Genomic DNA, 17,844 nt, shown 5'->3' with positions numbered 1-17,844 from the left:
TGATTTGCGTTGTCATTCCAATAGAAGGTGTAGTTTACTGTATACTACCTTTTGGACAAAATATTACAAATATTTACTGTTATTATCTAGATAATTCGTTTTTAGTGCCTTTTCCGTGACAGTGTTCCCCTTTGCGAAGTCACCTACCATGATCCTGCTATATCACAGACTTTTTTGGTGGAACTCATCTTCTGTAGTTGTCCGTCATGGAAATTGGTTTTTATGTTAATACAGTACTGTACTAAATTAGGTTTACATTTTGGGGTTTTTCCAGACAATAGTCGGACAGAGGCTGAAGTGACAGCCGAAACTGTCAGCTATAGGCAAGTGTTTTTCTATTCACCAAAAAAGACCATTGTGTGGACAAAAAGAGAGTGTCAACTTAATTTAACCAATCAGTAGACAAGATCAACATGATAGTGAGAGTACATGGAAGATACGGACAGGATGCTGTCGTTTTACCTCCGCCACCGGGAAAGATTAGAAATAAAGCTTGCATGCCAAAAAAACCCCACCTGCGATTCAACCTCAGATGCATAGATGAACCAAAAACCCCGGCAAGCCTCAACATCAACACTTCTCAGAGAACAAATAAGGACCACTGCAAGCCGAACAGATATCATCAACACGGAACTTAACGAGCGACAGGAGGGCCCAACCATAAAAATGCATTTAAAAGAAGTATACGAACAGGAATTTATTTACAAATACCGGAAACCCACACATACTAACCAGTACTTCCTCTGGACTTCAGAACATCCCACGTCAGAGCACTATACAACCGGACTAACATGATACCAAGCAACAAGGATAGACAGGAAGAAGAGAACCACATGCAACACGCCCTTACTCTCTGCCAATACCCCAAACGGTCTATCAGCAAAGGAAAACTGCAAGCGAGACAAAACCAAAAACAGAAAAAAAAGCAAGAAAAACAAAACCAAAATAAATAACCAAAAGTGAAAATAAGGACTCAATAACACTTCCATATATGTCAGAGGAATTACAGGACCCATTCAATCCATCATGAGAAAACATCAAATACATACAGTAATAAAACCATACTAGAAATCGCGACTTGTGCAGCCAAAAGACGCCATAACACCAGACAAGAAATGTAACATGATTTATGAAATCCCATGCAAATCATGTCGAACACAAAAACAAAAAGCAAAACTAGAAATCAGCCATAACAGACAAGTGCAGAAGAAATAATGACAACATGGACTGGGACAAGGGGAAAGCCATCACATCAAAAACCAATTAATTTAAAAGATGGATCAAGGAGGCAATCGAAATAAGGAGGCTTTGAGATGGCACCATCGACAGAGACGAGGGGGATTATATACTCACTCCCACAGGCCAAGGACACATTGTTTCAACGGTAGCGGGGGATTGGCATGCAGCCTTGACCAGGTCGCAGAACCTTATTTTGAAGGTTTCCCAACCCGGTCAGCTGTTTTTAAGACATGTCCCAAGGAAGCAGTGACAACTCCGACGAAGGCTGAAGTGACAGCCAAAACTGTCAGCTCGGTAGGAGCTTTTCTCTCCACCAAAAAAGATAATAGTCTGGAACTTTAAACCTAATTTAAAAAATGAGTAGACAAGATGAACGTCATAGTAACAGTACTTTGCTGAAAACAATCTTCAAATGCAATAATAAGTCAATATGTTTAGAAAATAGATTTAAGCAGTTTTGTGGGAATTGTATTCTCTTGGGTTTTGATTGGCCGCTTGTAACCCTGCATTGTCGGATTGAATTTAAACTTCAGTTTCAAGTGTCTGGCATTTTAGAAGTCCTCTTGGACAAAAAAATAATAATAAAATAAAACAAAACTCTGGCGGCCCAGTGTACAAGTGGTTAGCGCATCGACCTCACAGTGCAGAGGTTATGGGATCGATCCCGGCTCCAGCCTCCCTGTGTGGAGTTTGCATGTTCCCCCGTGCTTGCGTGGGCTTTCTCTGGGCACTCCGATTCCCTCCCACATACCAAAAACATGTATGGCAGGCTGATTAAACACTCTAAATTGTCCTTAGCTGTGACTGTGAGCGCGGATGGTTGTTCATCTCTGTGTGTCCTGCGATTGGCTGGCAACCAGTTCAGGGTGTCCCCCGCCTACTGCCCGAAGACAGCTGGGTTAGGCTCCAGCACCCCCCGCGACCCCAGTGAGGATAAAGCGGTTCGGAAGATGAATGAATGAATGAATGAATATATATATATATATACTGTATATACCTGTATATATTTTTTATACAGTATATATATATTGGATAGATATATACAGAGAGAGAGAGAGCGAGTCAGACACACACACACACACACACTCACACATGCACACACGCGCTCACACACTTTCTCGCTCTCGGACAGGCTAACCTCGCGTCACTCACTCAGGGTGGTATTCTGTTTGTTTGTTTTTTTTAATCTACAAAGAGCTGGTACGCGGCAGGATGTAGATTTAACCATGACTTTGAAGGCGCATGTATAATTATGGAGGTGGGGACACTCCGCCTTTGGCATTTAATGACATGTAAGTGTTGATGTACTACTGGTGCCATCGAATGTTTTAGCTTTTGCCAATTGGAAGTTCTAATTGATATCATGGTGAATACAGTGGTTGTTTTGAGTTGAGAGCAGAACCATTGAGTAATACAGTATGTTAAATTATTTGTCTGAAAGATTTTATAAATTGCTGGATCATGATCTATTCGTTTTCTCTCCTCATCAGGCCAGTGGACCTGGATCTTGTCTGTGCAAAGACAGTAATTTGCGAACCAAAGGAAGCTTTTGATTCTTTTTTTTTTAATTCAGCGTCCATGAGAAATATTCTGCACCAATGGTTTAAACTTGTTTCATAGCTTTATTATTTACATCCATGAAGCCATCTCTTGATTATGCAATTACAAAAAAATGGTACTGTAATATTAAGTGATACACTGCAAGCTCCAACGTATTGTCTCCGTAAGACTGGTTCTACGGAAACTAACCGCGTGCCACGTAAACATATCGAATCACAATTCCGAACTTTTATTTTGAAAAAAATCCGCTTTCACTGGGGAGAGCGTGGTGTGCATTCCGGTTAACTCGACTATGGACAGAAATCGGACGTTGCAAGACAGGGCTGTGAATCAAAGCGCGTATTCTGAAGGTTTGCTCGAGTTTAACTGTTTGCATTGGCTCGGGTTGAAATTAACCTCGCGCTGAATGTTGCAGGAAATAGGCGCCGATTGTGTTCGCATTTCCACTCATTGTTTGTAGCTAATGAAGGGCTGTCTGGAGTCGGACTGCGGTAGTGTTTTGGGGGCTAACCTTAATTCGCAATCGAAGACAATCAACACCCCCGTTGAATTGTTGCACCAAACCCCTGAGATAAAAGTGTGATCGCGACGGAGACTTTTCCCAAATTTGGGTGAAAGAACTAACCGCTAATGCTACATAGCTCGAGTTAGCTGTATCACTTGCGCGTCCTCGCGCCTCTGCCACGGAGCTGTGCGGAGATCCACTTCCACGTAACGTCTGCCGTGCAGTGTTCCACTGTGCCAGCTGGGCTAGGCCACGTCCTTCTTGGACTGACATTGGGCGGACTTTGGGGAAGATGTCCAGTATGCGGAAGGAGGACGACGGGGAATAAAGCGTGAGAGATGTGAGAAGTCTTGATCGTTAATGATCTTCGTGTGGGGTTTGTGTTTCTGAGCGGTTGCCGCATACGCAAGGCATGTCACGTACACCGGGGAAATACTCTCTTTGAGCCACAAGGTTAAAAGCTGAAGTGACAGTTTTAATTTCTGTTCGGACATGATCGGTTTCGGCGCAAACCGACGCGGGGGCCGACTCCCTTCCTTCATCCTCATCTTCCTCATGGCGATAATCGCCATACTGGCTTTCAACTACTGGACCGTGTCCAACAAGCACAGTCGCTTACTGGATGAGTTGGTCGAGGTGCAGTCGCGGGTAAAGCGCACGGACGCGGCGAGGAGCCGCCTGGAGAAACGCAACTCTGAGCTCATGGCGCAGGTGGACACGCATAGGAAGCAGCTGGACAAGAAGGATGGAGACTACAGCGTCATGGAGGGCAAGTTGCAGGCCCGAGATGCGCTCGTCAAAAAGTGCACCGACGAAAAGGTAGTTTCTCCCGGAGCTATGTGCTCCTTTTGATTTCGCACAAGTCTGCCACTGCAGTAGTTGTCGTGCCACAGTATTTCTTTAGCCGTGCTTATTTGTCATTTGCATTGTCCACGTCTAAATAAACAGAAGGTTTCACTGAAAGTTCACAGTCACCGCGTGTCGTCCCCCCCCCCCCCCCCCCCCACCAAGTCCAAGTTGTTGCTGGGATGTAAAATAACATTTGGACTGATTTTATGAATAATTAACGCGAAGTTGAAATATGATTCCCTTTTCTACATTTTTCAGTCTTACAATTCAACAAGTGGGATAATTTTGCGAGTTGTCATGACGCCTGCAATTTATTTCCCAAGAAATATTTATCCCCACAGGATGAATAAAGTAAATCCAATTGATTTCATGTAATATTTTTGGCTTTTGTAGCTGTATTTACCAGGTTTTGTGCATGATTTATAGTTTTAGTCAGACATTATGGCTGGCCAGTGAATACAATTGTAATTTGAATCTCATTGTACCCTTAGGAGTACAATAGCATATACTCCTTTTGTATGCTTGACCCTTTGTTTTATATTTTTGCACAGACTGTGTATGTTTTTACAATGGAAAACCAACTGTCGGCACCTTTATGTCAACTGATTAACCTTCTGTTGTTGCCAGTACATCATAAATTCACCCTTCGGAGGTAGACCTACACAAAACCCATTTAAAGATTTTCCACCCCCAACACACAGGCCAACAGGTGGATGGACAAACAAAGACATGTACTTCCTTGTTAGCGTCTTGCCAAGTTTGTTCAAGGTTGCGGCACCTTTCACTGAGCCATGAACGTAGTGTTTTCAAGACCACATACCTTACAATCTCCCATGACTAATTTTTCATATGACTGGTCACCTTTCCCTAATAGTGTAATAAATCATACTTTACGCACACTTGGTCTGCTCAAGTATTTGATATGTTTGGCTTTATTATGGTGGGGCTCCACTTTAAGGACGAAAGATGTTCTGGAACATGGCCACAAATTCAAACCTTGAGTTTACCAAATTACCACGTCTTTAAATATCTGTAAGAAGATCTTATTAAAAAAATACCCCAAGGATCAGTAGTTACAGTACACTGTTTACTTTCGTTCTGGAGCCCCATTAAAATACGTTTGTTCTGAATGAGCTGGCCTGCCTCAAGGTACCCTCCATTGTGGGGTTTGTCAACTGTTAGACAGTTTTGTGTTGTCATAATGACTGGCTACAGAGGAGAGCTATTAATAATAATAATAATAATAATAATAATAGATTTTCTTTATAAACGCCTTTCAAGACACCCAAGGACACTTTACAATAACAAAAAACACAAAACAATACGGGTTGAGCAGCATTCCCCTTTATGACATAAATGGTTCCCTTTATTACTTGTGTCCTTGTTGTGTTCCTTTAGTTCAGGGTTGGGCAATTATTTTCCCGGGGGGGGGGGGGGCAAATGAGAAGCAGAAAATATTGTGGAGGGCCAAAAGTTAGAAATAGAAATAGAAATAAAGAAGATAGCACAATGTCTTTGTATGCCAGTAATAATGTAACATTCTCCTCCACCATCACACTCAGCACCAGTTCTCCTCAAGGATGTGTACTGAGCCCCCTGTTGTTCACGCTCTACACATTTGACTGCTCTCCGACTCTTATTAGCGGTCCAGTTTGCGGAAGGTTTTTAACATGATAACAATCAAACCATTCTAGGAAATGCTCATTTACTCGAGCCACAAGCAATTCACTCTGAGCATGGAAATTGCCAGAATCGGACTGAGTAAGAATCGCTTCCTTGCTTTTCAAAAGGGGTGTTCACACGGCAAGATTTGGTCCGGTGCTACCACGGGGCTGCCCCAGTAGAGCGTTCACACGTGCAAATTAGCTCCGGCGTAGCCCCGGAAAACAGCTTACACCGGACCAAATTTGATCCACCTCAGGGAGGTGGTTTATAAATTTGCTCCAGAGCAAATGCTCGTTAGCGAAGCAGCACTGGTGTAAATTTGCACATGTGAACGCAACTGGGTTAAATTTGCTCCAGAGCAAATGCTTGTGAAGAGTTTACGTACGGCGAGAATGCGTTGCTTTCGTGCTCTGTCGGACTTCCGTCATGTGTTTGTTTAATAACGACACAAGACTTTGCTGGTAACATCTTTCCTTTTGTAGGAGACTGGACTGTCTCGGAGTTGTTTGTGTAGTTTGTTCATTTGTTGTGTGTTCACAACCCCCCGCTCCCCATATAATTTATTTTGTGATTTCCTCTCTTGATTTTCTGTTTGGCGCATTACGTGTTTGCTTTTCTGAGTGTCATTGGAGTCATCGTTGATTTACGTTTTCGGGGGCGGTCACTCTCGAGCAGAAGGCACGGAGACCGAGAAGGAGAAGGATGTGCCTGTCCAGTAGTCGCTTGAGTTGTGTATACATTTTAAAAAGAACCAACACGACAGCTCATTTGTTTTCTGTCGTTTTGCCGCGCTGCAGAAACTGCCGTGTGAACGCAAGTGGGGCTGCACCGACGCTGTGCCGGTGCAGACACGCTCAGCGGCTTTGTACGTGTGAATGCTCCACACAATTTGCTGCGGTGCAAAATATATCGCAACAAAATACATCGGTGCAGCGCCGGAGCAAATGTGTGCCGTGTGAACACCCCTAAAGTCTCGTAGATTTGAGTCTTTCTGACTCCAGGCGTCTCCTGAATGTTTCGTACTTTGTTACCCGCTTCGTTTAATCAGATACATATCACTTTCCCTTCCATGGTCATTACTCTCTCCCTCTTTCTTTGTCTTCGCCTCCCTCCCTGTGCTCTGCAACTTGAATTAACTGCGCCACCTGGTGTTGAAATACCTGTCATTACAAGTCCAAACGAAATGAATGCAATCAAACCTTAATTGTGCACCAATCTTCGGCGGGCCGGATTGAAAAGACCAACGGGCCGGATCCGGCCTGCGGGCCGTAGTTTGCCCACCTCTGCTTTAGTTAGTAGGGACCATGAGTGAATGTTGTGGCGCATTTAGTTAGCTCCGTCATTGTTGCTTATGACTAGAATCAAGTGGCGAATGTCTGTTCTTGCCTCTTCTGAAGAAAAACTCTATACTTCAGTCAAGTGTGAAGTGTGTGTCTCAACCTAGTGACTCGTCATCACCACAATACTGTAAAATACTTTGTACTAAGGTAAATAACAAAGATTGTACACAGTGACTTTGATAAGAAATTCAACTCTTGATTACTAGTCTGGAAATAATGAGTTAGATTGCACATGACATAAAAAGTGGTAATTAATTGCATTAGTGGCATCACTATTTACAGGTACCGTATTTTCACGACCATTCGACGCACCGTATGGTTGGGCGCAGTCTCATTAATGGGTGCTATTTCTGTATTTTACACATAGACAAAACGCACTGTATTATTGGGCGCAATTTTAAAGTGGTAAAACATACGCCAGCTTAAACATACGGCATGCATGCGCGCACGCTAAAAACACGTTAGCTTGTAGCATACGGTAGCATGCCAAGACATACAGATACAAGCTAAAAACACGTTTTTAAAAAGGCAACGGAAAACTGAGTTCCGTTGTATTTTATTTAGCCATCATACAATGTACTCACGTTTTTCGATCAATCATCACCCAGAAATCCATCAAAGTCCTCATCCTCTATATCAGAATTGAACAATTGTGCAAGTACCGGTAATCCATCAAAAACGCAGTGTTCCCTCTCGTTGTCAGTCACTCTCATTGCCATGTGGCTCCACAGAAATGATGCCGGCTTTGCCAAAAACTCGAACAACAGTGCAAGCAGACACGTTCGTCCAAGCAGCCACAATCCATTCGCACATTGTGGCGTAACTCGCCCGGCGCTGCCTCTCACTCTTTGTAAAGTTGTGTTTGCCATCGATCAATCATTGTTCCCATGCCGTTCGCAACTTTACTTTGAACGCCCGGTTGATGCCGATGTCCAGCGGTTGGCGTTCTTTAGTTAAGCCTCCGGGAATGACGGAAAGCTCAGAGTTCATTTGCTTGACTTGGTTTTTCACCGCTGCTGTGAGATGGGCACGCATGCCAAAAGCATTACCGATGGCTTGAAGTTTGAACTGAGCTTCGTAGGCGTGTCTCTTTGTAGAATTTATTTTCGGGGGTTCTTAGAAACCAAAACCGAAGTTGTTTTGCAACAATGCACATAGCCACACTCTATACAGGTGTTGGTACCTGCTTGTAGCGTCCCTTTAGCGTCCACTTACACGCCCACCCTTCACTGATTGGCCGACTTCTTCCCCGCATGCCTGTCACTCACGTCTGCCTTTTCTCTCTCTTTCTCTCCATATATGTATATATATATACACGCCCACCCTTCACTGATTGGCCGACTTCTTTGCCGCATGCCTGTCCACAGTCACTTCCGCCTTTTCTCTATATAAACAGCGTGTCGGCTGTCAGTCAGGTTTTGGAACTCAGCGCATAGACAAGACGCTCCGCATCATAAGGCGTCCTGTCCATTTTGGAGACAATTTTAGACTTTTAATGGCGCCTTATAGTCGTGAAAATACGGTAGTTCCAAGTCAATTTTTCACATTCATGCATCTTTAGGGCTATTCTCATGTGTTGTGATGCCAATTTGGCCCAGCCAGTCCTTTGCTGTCTCATACATCTTGGGCTGTTGTCACTACTGAATATTTTTAGAGTCCATTATTCTGTTGGTTATTCCATAGATGAAGCGGATAACATTTTATTTTGCATTAAAGTGCAAACAGCTCCAATGCAAACTGAAGATCATGGATTGAAGGAAATAGTATCACATCACCTACAAAAAGCAGAGAGGTAATACTGAGAACACTAAATCGGAGGCCCGCAATGCCTTACTTTAGCAGTAGCTAGAAATTCTCTATCTAAAAGTTATAAACAGAATTGGTGACAAAGGGCAGGCTTGGTAGAGTCCAATGCTCAGTGAAAACGAATTAGACTGGCAATGCTGACCAAACTCTTGACACCGGTCGTACAAGGATTGAACAGCCCGTCCTCGGGCGTCCGATACCACATACTCCTGGAGCACCCCGCACAATATTCCCCGGAGTACACGGTTGAAAGCCTTCTCCAAATCCACAAAACGCATGTAGACTGGCTGGGCGACCTCCCATACACCATTGAAGACCCTGTTGAGGGTGTACAGCTGGTCCACTGTTGCATGGCCGTCACAAAAACCACCTAGAGCTAGATTCTGTAGTCAGGCATGAGACCGCCACAGCACCCCAAACCCTTTGGCCCCTCCCACAAGTGGTGAGCCCATGGGAAGGGGAACCCACATTATCCTTATGGGCTGAGCCCGGCCGGCCATTTTCTGAATCTGAACTTTTGATGATATTATTAAAATTAGATAATGAGATCCCTGAATTCCTTGCAATTATATGTTGTTCTTAAACAGTTGGGCTATTTGTTCACAAAGGGGTGAATGCCACACTGTCCTTGATTGTGACAACTGGGCCTTTTGGGGGTGCTGTTTTTTACACCCAATCATGACACACAGCTTTAATGTTAATCACTTTAAACATTCTTCAGAGGGTGGGGGCGATGACGGAGAAGGCTCGGTCCCCCCAGGTTTTGTGCTTGGTCATGAGGATGGCGAGGAGATTTGCATTTCAGGACTGGAGGTGGAGGAAGCAGTGTATGAGTGGAGAAGGTCGGAGGAGGCCTGTATGTGAAGGGCTTTATAGGTGAGTAGGAGGACTTTAAATTGAATACGCTGGCGAACAAATGGAGCTTTTCAAGGATGGGGGTGATGTGATCATGGGAGCGGCTGTGGGTGAGAAGGCAGGCGGCGGCTTTCTGGATGTATTGTAGTTTATTCAGGAGTTCGAAGGTTGTGTCGCAGAGGAAACTATTGCAGGAGGCAATGAAGGTATGATGAGGATTTGAGTGGTCGTGAAACAAGAAACAAAGTGAGGGCTGGAGGCGAGAGATGTTCTTGAGGTGGAAGAAAGATGGTGAATTGGGTGCTGTGTCGTACGAAAGAGACATTATTATCAAACAGGACACCAAGGTTGCGACAGTCAAAGGACGGGGACGGGGTGGAGTTGTCAATGGTGAGGTTAAAATTGGAGTGAGGGAGTATGGACCGATGATAAAAAGGTGAGATTTAGAGTAGTTGAGAATGAGAAAGTTTGTTGGTTCCAGGATTTAATATCAGAAAGACAGACAGGGTAGAGTGTGTTGTTGGGGATGGATTTGGTGGAGATGTACAGTTGAACGTCATCAGCGGAGGCGGAGAACGTGATGGCAAATGTTTTGGCCAAAGGGGAGAAGGTAGAGGATGAAGAGAAGAGGACCAAGCACAGAACTTTGGGGAGACCTTGAGACAGGAGGTCAGTGGAGGAGGAGCAGTTGTTGATGTGGATGAATTTTTGCCTGTTTGAGATATGAGTAGAGCCAGGTGACGACATTGTCGGTGATGTTGAGGAATTGCAGGTGAGAGAGTAGGATTGTGTGGTTCATGGTGTCAGAGGTGGCGGTAAGGTCAAGGGGAATGAGGGTGGAGAGTGAGTCGGAGGGGAGGTGGAAGTCATTGGTGATTTTAAGGAGAGCGCTTTCAGTGCTGTGTTGTGTGCACAATCCACATTGAAATTGTTCGAAGAGTTGGTTATTGTCAAAGTGGGGTTCGATTTACGATATGACGACACAATCTAAGATTTTCTACAGAAAGGGGAGGTTGGAGATGGGTTGGAAGTTGCTCATGTTGCTGGTCCCCCTCTCCGGAATGACCTCCCACTGAACATTCGGCAAGCCCCCTCGCTGCCCATCTTTAAAACCCGCCTCAAAACTCACTTGTCTTCTTTGGCATTTGACTCAGCATAACTCATATTTGATCTTAGTTTTACTGTTTGGTGCCTTCTCCCATTTTGTTACTGATTTATTGTTTTATATATGTTAGTTGCTCTATGTACAGCACTTTGTATGCAGCGACGGCTGTTTGAAAGTGCTCTATAAATACAGTTGAGTTGAGGGTTGAGTCCGGCTTTTTTGATGATGGGGTTACAGCAGCGAGTGTGAGCGAGGTAAAGTTGAGGGAGGAGTTGACAATGTTGGTGACGAGGTGAAAGATGGTGGGGAAATCAAAATTTTCAGACAAATAAAACGAACTTGGTTCCTGCAGTAACCCTATGATCTCTCATGGCGCACACGGGTGCTACGCCACCCTGATTTGGAATCACTGTCTGATATAATTCATTTGACCACTTCGTTTGCCAGTTAGTTAGGATGACTGCCAAATTGTGAAAAATAAACAAATTTACAGTAGTGGTAATACAGCAAGCAATAGGCCAAATGCTTCTAGTGCTGTGCGAGTATGGGCCAATAGGGGGCGAGCGAATGAGGGGAAATTGTGCTGTCTGGCATAGTTCACATGGCCTCGTGTCAGTAAAAAAACTGATACGAGACAAACAATATAACCAGTAGAATTTTATATTGTCATAGTTTGAACTAGGGATACAATATGACACATTTTTATTTTTATGCAACACTTTCACAACAGCCGCAGCTGTAACAAAGCACTTTACAGAACATTTAACATAAAACAATAATAAAACAGAACACAACATAAAACAGTGACAATAATACAACTGTAACATAACGTCCCAGTGTACTTGCCTTGTTGGGTAATCACTTTATTTATAGAAGAAGAAGAATAATCGGCTTGTAATTGTCAAGATTTGAGACAATCCTTTCTTGATCTCCAGATGGGACATTTGAGCCTTACTAGGCAACGCACCACAGACATAAGATTAATTTCAAAAAGTAAATAATGTGCGGGGAAAATGTGTTTTAGAGGACAATGGCCTTTCTTTAACTTTTTGTTTTCTGCCTAGGTTAAGATGCAGGGTGATTTCTCAGCTCAAATGACAGAAATCCAAAGGCTGAAAGGTAGGTCTAGCAATTGGCACAACCACACGTATCGAACAGAAGACCTGAATAACCTGCTTATGCCAGGTACCAGATACTATGAATTAATAACTTGAATGTCTTGTATTTGTGTGTGGATAGAGCAACTGAATGATTTGAAGCAGGAATTTATGAAGCAGGAAGATCAGCTAAGAGACGTGAAAAAGAATAGAACCACCTTGGAGAGAAAGCTGGAATATGAAAGGTATGATAATGACTTCTGCTCTGTGTTTCTTATGAGCTTGCAGTTTTTTGAACTGAGACACGTAATGTTGTCTATAATGAACAAATGAAGAATCTATAACTTCCTGAAGCCATTTGTTGTGCACATTTTGAGAGCGAAAAACAATGATGCTGCAATGATGCCTTGCTGCAGTGTTCAATCAAATTGCTCCAATTTCACCACTGTAACGCTAAATTATTGAGAATTTCATGCCATGAATTAGCTTTCTCATTTATAAACCAGCCTAATCGGTTTAAAGTTTTATTCATTGCTGTTGTTTAGAGTCATGTATAATCCTTGATTGACAATTGCATGTATTATGTATTTCCCAGTTTACAGTGTGGGCAACAGATTGCACAGCTGAAAATAGAGTATGAAGAATCAAAGAAGACGCTAGAAGAGGAAATTGTAAAGCTAAGACAAGTTAGTATTTGCTCATAAACTGCATTAAACTGCTTTTTGTGTATAGTGCACAATGTAATGCATTTTTTTGTATTTTTGGATCAAGTCCTGCTAAATTCACAATGTGCAATTTTGTCTGTCGTCTGGCAACCTCTCAGAATGCAATTGACAGCCAAAAGGGCATAGTGGCTGGAAGACATGCTGAGGGAGCGCTGGGTCTGGCTCTGGCTGAAGAGCGCCATACAGTGGCAACTCACCGACGTAACAGTCCAGATTTAAAAGGTACAAGCTGCTGATCATTAACTGTAAAAACTATACAGTACAGTAACTAAAATGTTCGGCACCAGTCAAAACTTGCAAATTACTATTGTCCTGTGTACTGGTCATCATATTGCGAATGTGTGCCCAAACGTTTTGCTGGGCATTCGTCATTTGTGTGCTGTAGAATGCATTTCACAATAACCAGGTTTTCAGAACAAAGCACTACACCTATTTGTGTTACTAAGGATCAGTCTGGAGTTGAAATCGGCATCATGTCCTGTGTTTGGCTCAACCCGTATTGTTTTGTGTCTTGAAAGGCGCTTATAAATAAAATCTATTATTATTATTATTATTGTTTTGTTGTCTCTTTGAGAGGGAAGAAATTTCATCTGTACTGTATGGTGCACATTTGACAATAAGGTTGACTTGACTTGATTTGATTATGTTGTCTCAAATGTACAGTTTATTTTTCTTTACTTACACTAACTGACATTTTCCATTTTCTCTGACAGATGTCATGGGAAAGCCAGGCAGTGATGCTGGCATGCCTGGTATTGAAGACAGTGAGGTGGGAAAACTTGATGAAGTGCAATTTGGTAAGTAATTCAGTAGTTGGTTGATCTGTGGAAATATTCTTCGAAATAAATGTCAATCAAAAAACATTACAGAACAAAATTACAGGACACAACAGCGTACGCTATAAGTATTCTCTTGCCTGCATAGTGTGGTTATGCACTTGAAAATTTCCATTATCTTTCCAAAATGTACCACCTTTTTCGATGTTATTTCTGACTTAGCGTCTGCATTTTTCGACAGAATTGAAGAAGCCAGCCATCACTCTGAAGCGTGACGAAGCCCCTGATGTGGTTCTGGGTGCTGGTGCTGGACCGGGCGTTGGGGCAGCTGATGGCCCAGGGGCACAGGGCTTATCTCTCGACCAACCCCGGCTCCAGCAGGACAGAGGGGAAGGCCAGGCAGCTGTGATTGCCGCCCCAGGTGTCATCAACCTAGCAGACAAACCAATAATATTTGAAGAAGACAACAAAGCAGATGAAATGGGTGAACAGCAAAAACAACTTCGAGGTAAAATCTGCACTCCAACCATTCTACTGGTGCTAATAATCATTTGAGAAAAAAAAATCATGTATTTGCACGTGTTGGGGCAAAGCTTTTTTAACGGGTTTGGAGTCAATCCATGCAATTTTGTAGCCATATAGGGTAAATCTATTTCTTGTCCTTGTCAGCCCCAGATGTCAAAGGTGCAGGTGAGCGTTTGAAGGGGATTCCATTGCCAGCCAACCCTGCCCAGGTACCCAACCCCATCCAACCACACCACAAAGAACAAGTCCCAGCAGGGGCACTCCGTCATCACCAAAGTGAGTATGACCCAAGACATTTTTGAAACAAAATCATTGGTTTTGAATGGATGCTGTAAGATAAACTGCAAGTACAACATTATTATTGGATGGTGGTACACCTATTATGGTTATCTTTACACTCTGCTGCTGCCCTATGTCTGTCAGGTGTGCAAATACAAAGTTGCCCATTGCTGTCTGAATATATCTAATACTGGTACTCTACTATAGTTCAGTACTTTGATACTTTTGGGAGGGGCTCCTGTATTCAGATTGTCTGTTTTGTGCTGGTCACATTAATTAATCACAACATTCAACAATTTATACGACTCTGGATTGGAACCTGTGGGTGAAAGCGCTGTATACATCAGCATGTATTGTATTGTATTGTATTGTATTTTCAATGATTTTACACATTGTGTAACGGGACATATGGTTGATCTTACAAATTTACATATTCCCAGGGGATGTAAACTCGTGAGTACAATTGCAAATCTCAAGAGAGAAAGGAAACCTTTTCATTGTCCATCATCATGATGGATTCATGGATTCAAAATCCAAGTGAGGATTATTAGCCCTTCTGTCCAGCCCTTCAGCCTTAAGGATCACACTGAGGGTACTGGGTTTGAAGAGGGGACACATGGCACTTCCCAGAAGATCCTTTATTCCTGCCTGGCTTCTGCTCTTCAACCAGTTTTCTCCTCTTTCCCATTTTGTAATCGTATTTTCTTCTGCCTGCTGTCAGTATCCTGGTAACAACCCTCCCATCATCTGTTTTTCCGACCATTCTTCTGCATCTATCTCTCTATATTTGCACCCATTTTCCCAAGATCCACCAGAAAATGTTGTTTTGTTGAGTATTGGCAAGAGTAGCTCCAAATATTGCCCGTCTTGCTCGACTCTGGAGTTTTACCCTCACCTGGTCGGTTCAGACAGCTAATGAGGGTAGTTTATGACTGATGTGTTTTCGCTGAAAAAATATGATTGCTGCCATCTGGCATGTTTAAATCTCCAAGATCCAGAACAAAAATATGTCCATTATCACATTTTATCATATAACATATTGTTAGTATTTATCACCTGTAATCGTGGTATTATTTTTCCATCACTAATTCCATCACTAAAGGAGAAACGCCCTATTTAAGCCTTTGGCTCTGCATTACTTTTCAGGCACCAAATTGTATCGCAAGTAGACCATGATGAAGCTCTACTTGCGTGCCTACTGGTATATACTTAAATAAAAGCATGTCTGAGATAGGGTGGCACAACCGATTGGTTAACTTATGCGCCTTAGTACTGAAGACCCGGAGTTCAAATTTGGACTCCAGCTTTTCTGTTTGGAGCTTGCATGTTCTCCCCGTGCCTGTGTGGGTTTTCTTCCAAGTATTCAGTTTTCCTCCCCCGTTCCAAAAACATGCATGGTAGGTTAATTGAACGCACTGATTTATCCCGAAGCGCGATTGAGAATGTGAATGGCTGTTTGTCTATGTGTTCCCTGTAATTGACTGGCAACCGGTCCAGGGTTCGACATTGCCCTTCAGTGTTTAGGTCAAACAAAAAAAGTCAAGTAAACATGCATAGTATTTGATTCAGTGAAGTGCAAATGGTGGGCTGTATCAAACAAAAGCAGATCTCAAGTAGAACAAAAAAAGTCACCGTAGTAACACTTCTTTAATTAGCCACTCTTTATCCATTCATCTCCCCTTTCTGCTTGATCCCTGAACCCTTCAAGCATTTACTATGCAGTATTTCAACCTCTCCTTCTGTCCCTTCATTTGCCTTCATTTCTCTCCCTTCCTGATGAGGCCCCCTTCTCTGCCTCCTGCAGGCCGGTTCTTTGACGAGATCGAGTCCCCAGTAGATCCGCAACATGGCTCTAAGCTAGCGGACTACAATGGGGACGATGGCAATGTGGGTGAGTATGAAGCCGACAAGCAGGCTGAGCTGGCCTACAATGAGGAAGAGGATGGTGATGGTGGGGAGGAAGACGTTCAAGGTGAGCCAGGCAGGGGGACTGGACTGCTTGTCCAGATGTGTATTCACCATTCCTCACTTGCTCCCCCTCACCCCACTCCTCTTCTGCTGCCAAACCTCCCTCCAGCATTTTCCCCAGCAGTTTGTGCTTAGAGTAGCTCACATTGCCATGAGTTTGGTCCTTGAATCCATCATCAGTGCGTAACATTGTGTTTCTGGGCTCAGAGAAGAACTGCAATGCATGCAATCCAGATTGAGTACAAAGAAAGGCACAGTAATGATCTCAACACATTTTCTCTGACTGAGGAAAACCAGGGTTCGGGGAATGTCTCGCCATCTACTGTCCGTGCTTCATTTTTAGCTCTCACACCTGTCTGAGCTGACCCACATCTAGATAATAATAGCTCAGTTGTATTTGACAATGTCTGTGTGTTCTCCTTGAAACATTGAAATTCACACCATTCTCATTTTTTGGCATCATTTTGGGGGGGGGGGCCTCCGATTTTTGGGGGGGATGTAACACATTTGAACCATTGTCTGTGGTTATGTTATCATATAATTTAGATTAATTGTATGTACTTCCCATGCTGACTAATTTGACAGTGTTGAACTTTCTTTCAATATGAAATCTAAGATAATTACAGAATCGGAGTGGTCTTGTCCACAGTAATGCCTACTTCAAACATTTCTAATTGCTTTTGCCTTTTTTTCCCCAGATGATGATGACCGAGACATGCAGGGGGGTCGGGCTCTGGATTATGGAAAGCGACATCAAGCCATCGACATTCTCTGAGGGTGAATTTTGTACAGTAAAATGTCATCCAAATATCCAGACTTTCTTATTTGGACATCAGAATCATTCAGAAATTACATCTTGCAACCTTAGTGTCATGGATCACATCCACAAACAGATTACCGGTACTACTGATGAATTTGAATAATGTTCCCTAACAATACATGCCCAAACAATAAACAGTATATAATCAGTTGACGTATGAATTGGTAATGGTTAGCCTAGGACAATATACAGTAAGTGGTCTAAATATTGACAACTATTTTGTTGTAGGACCGAGTGCCTCCGTTCATAGCGGAGTAGTCTAAAATGGCATAGTTTACACAGCAACTTTTTATTTTGTTTTTCTTTTTGTTTTGTTTTTGCTGTGCTGGGATGTTTCTCAAAAATTTGGACTACCACTATTTTTGGACACTCACAAGGAAGACATTTTTGTTTTCAGTTTACAGTGGTGGAAATGCCAAGGACTTTGCTTACAGTCTATTAAATAATTTTTTTGTGAACACACATCAAGTGGTCCTCATCCTCTTTTCTAAATGATCTTACTCATGGTTGTTAGACTCTTGATAAGCAAACCATATTTGAATACTTGGAGCTATGCTGTTATTGTCCTTGAGTATAAGGTTGTGACATGTGAAAGTCTTTGAGTAATAAGTCAAGCACAACTTTATTGTCAAATTAATTACAATTAATGTTTTTTTGCAGTAGTTTAACTAGAAGTACAATGAATCTTTACTGATAACCATATTTACTGTACAGCTCCTTCATTATGTGT

General features: G+C 42.8%; 1 protein-coding gene across 2 annotated transcripts; it reads left to right on the top strand.

Moving 5' to 3' along the window:
* Nucleotides 1–3,069: 3,069 nt before the first annotated feature.
* Nucleotides 3,070–17,578, top strand: golm2 (golgi membrane protein 2). Of its 2 annotated transcripts, XM_086106767.1 has the most exons (10): nucleotides 3,070–4,123; nucleotides 11,989–12,043; nucleotides 12,164–12,266; nucleotides 12,617–12,707; nucleotides 12,845–12,968; nucleotides 13,460–13,543; nucleotides 13,764–14,030; nucleotides 14,192–14,323; nucleotides 16,131–16,298; nucleotides 16,993–17,578. In XM_086106767.1, the coding sequence occupies exons 1-10, from the start codon at nucleotides 3,797–3,799 to the stop codon at nucleotides 17,067–17,069; spliced, it is 1,428 nt and encodes a 475-aa protein (XP_085962893.1). In that variant the 5' UTR covers nucleotides 3,070–3,796; the 3' UTR covers nucleotides 17,070–17,578. The 2 variants fall into 2 exon arrangements, with proteins under 2 accessions (XP_085962893.1, XP_085962894.1); XM_086106768.1 differs by lacking the exon at nucleotides 16,131–16,298 and having other exon boundaries at nucleotides 3,072–4,123.
* The last annotated feature ends 266 nt before the right edge of the window (nucleotides 17,579–17,844 follow it).

This window comes from Hippocampus guttulatus, chromosome 3, assembly GCF_054856545.1.
Source record: "Hippocampus guttulatus isolate MCC_2025c chromosome 3, RoL_Hgut_1.0, whole genome shotgun sequence".
Lineage (NCBI taxonomy): Eukaryota > Metazoa > Chordata > Actinopteri > Syngnathiformes > Syngnathidae > Hippocampus > Hippocampus guttulatus.
Note: the sequence above shows the minus strand (reverse complement) of the source record. Positions and strands in the feature narration are given on the sequence as shown.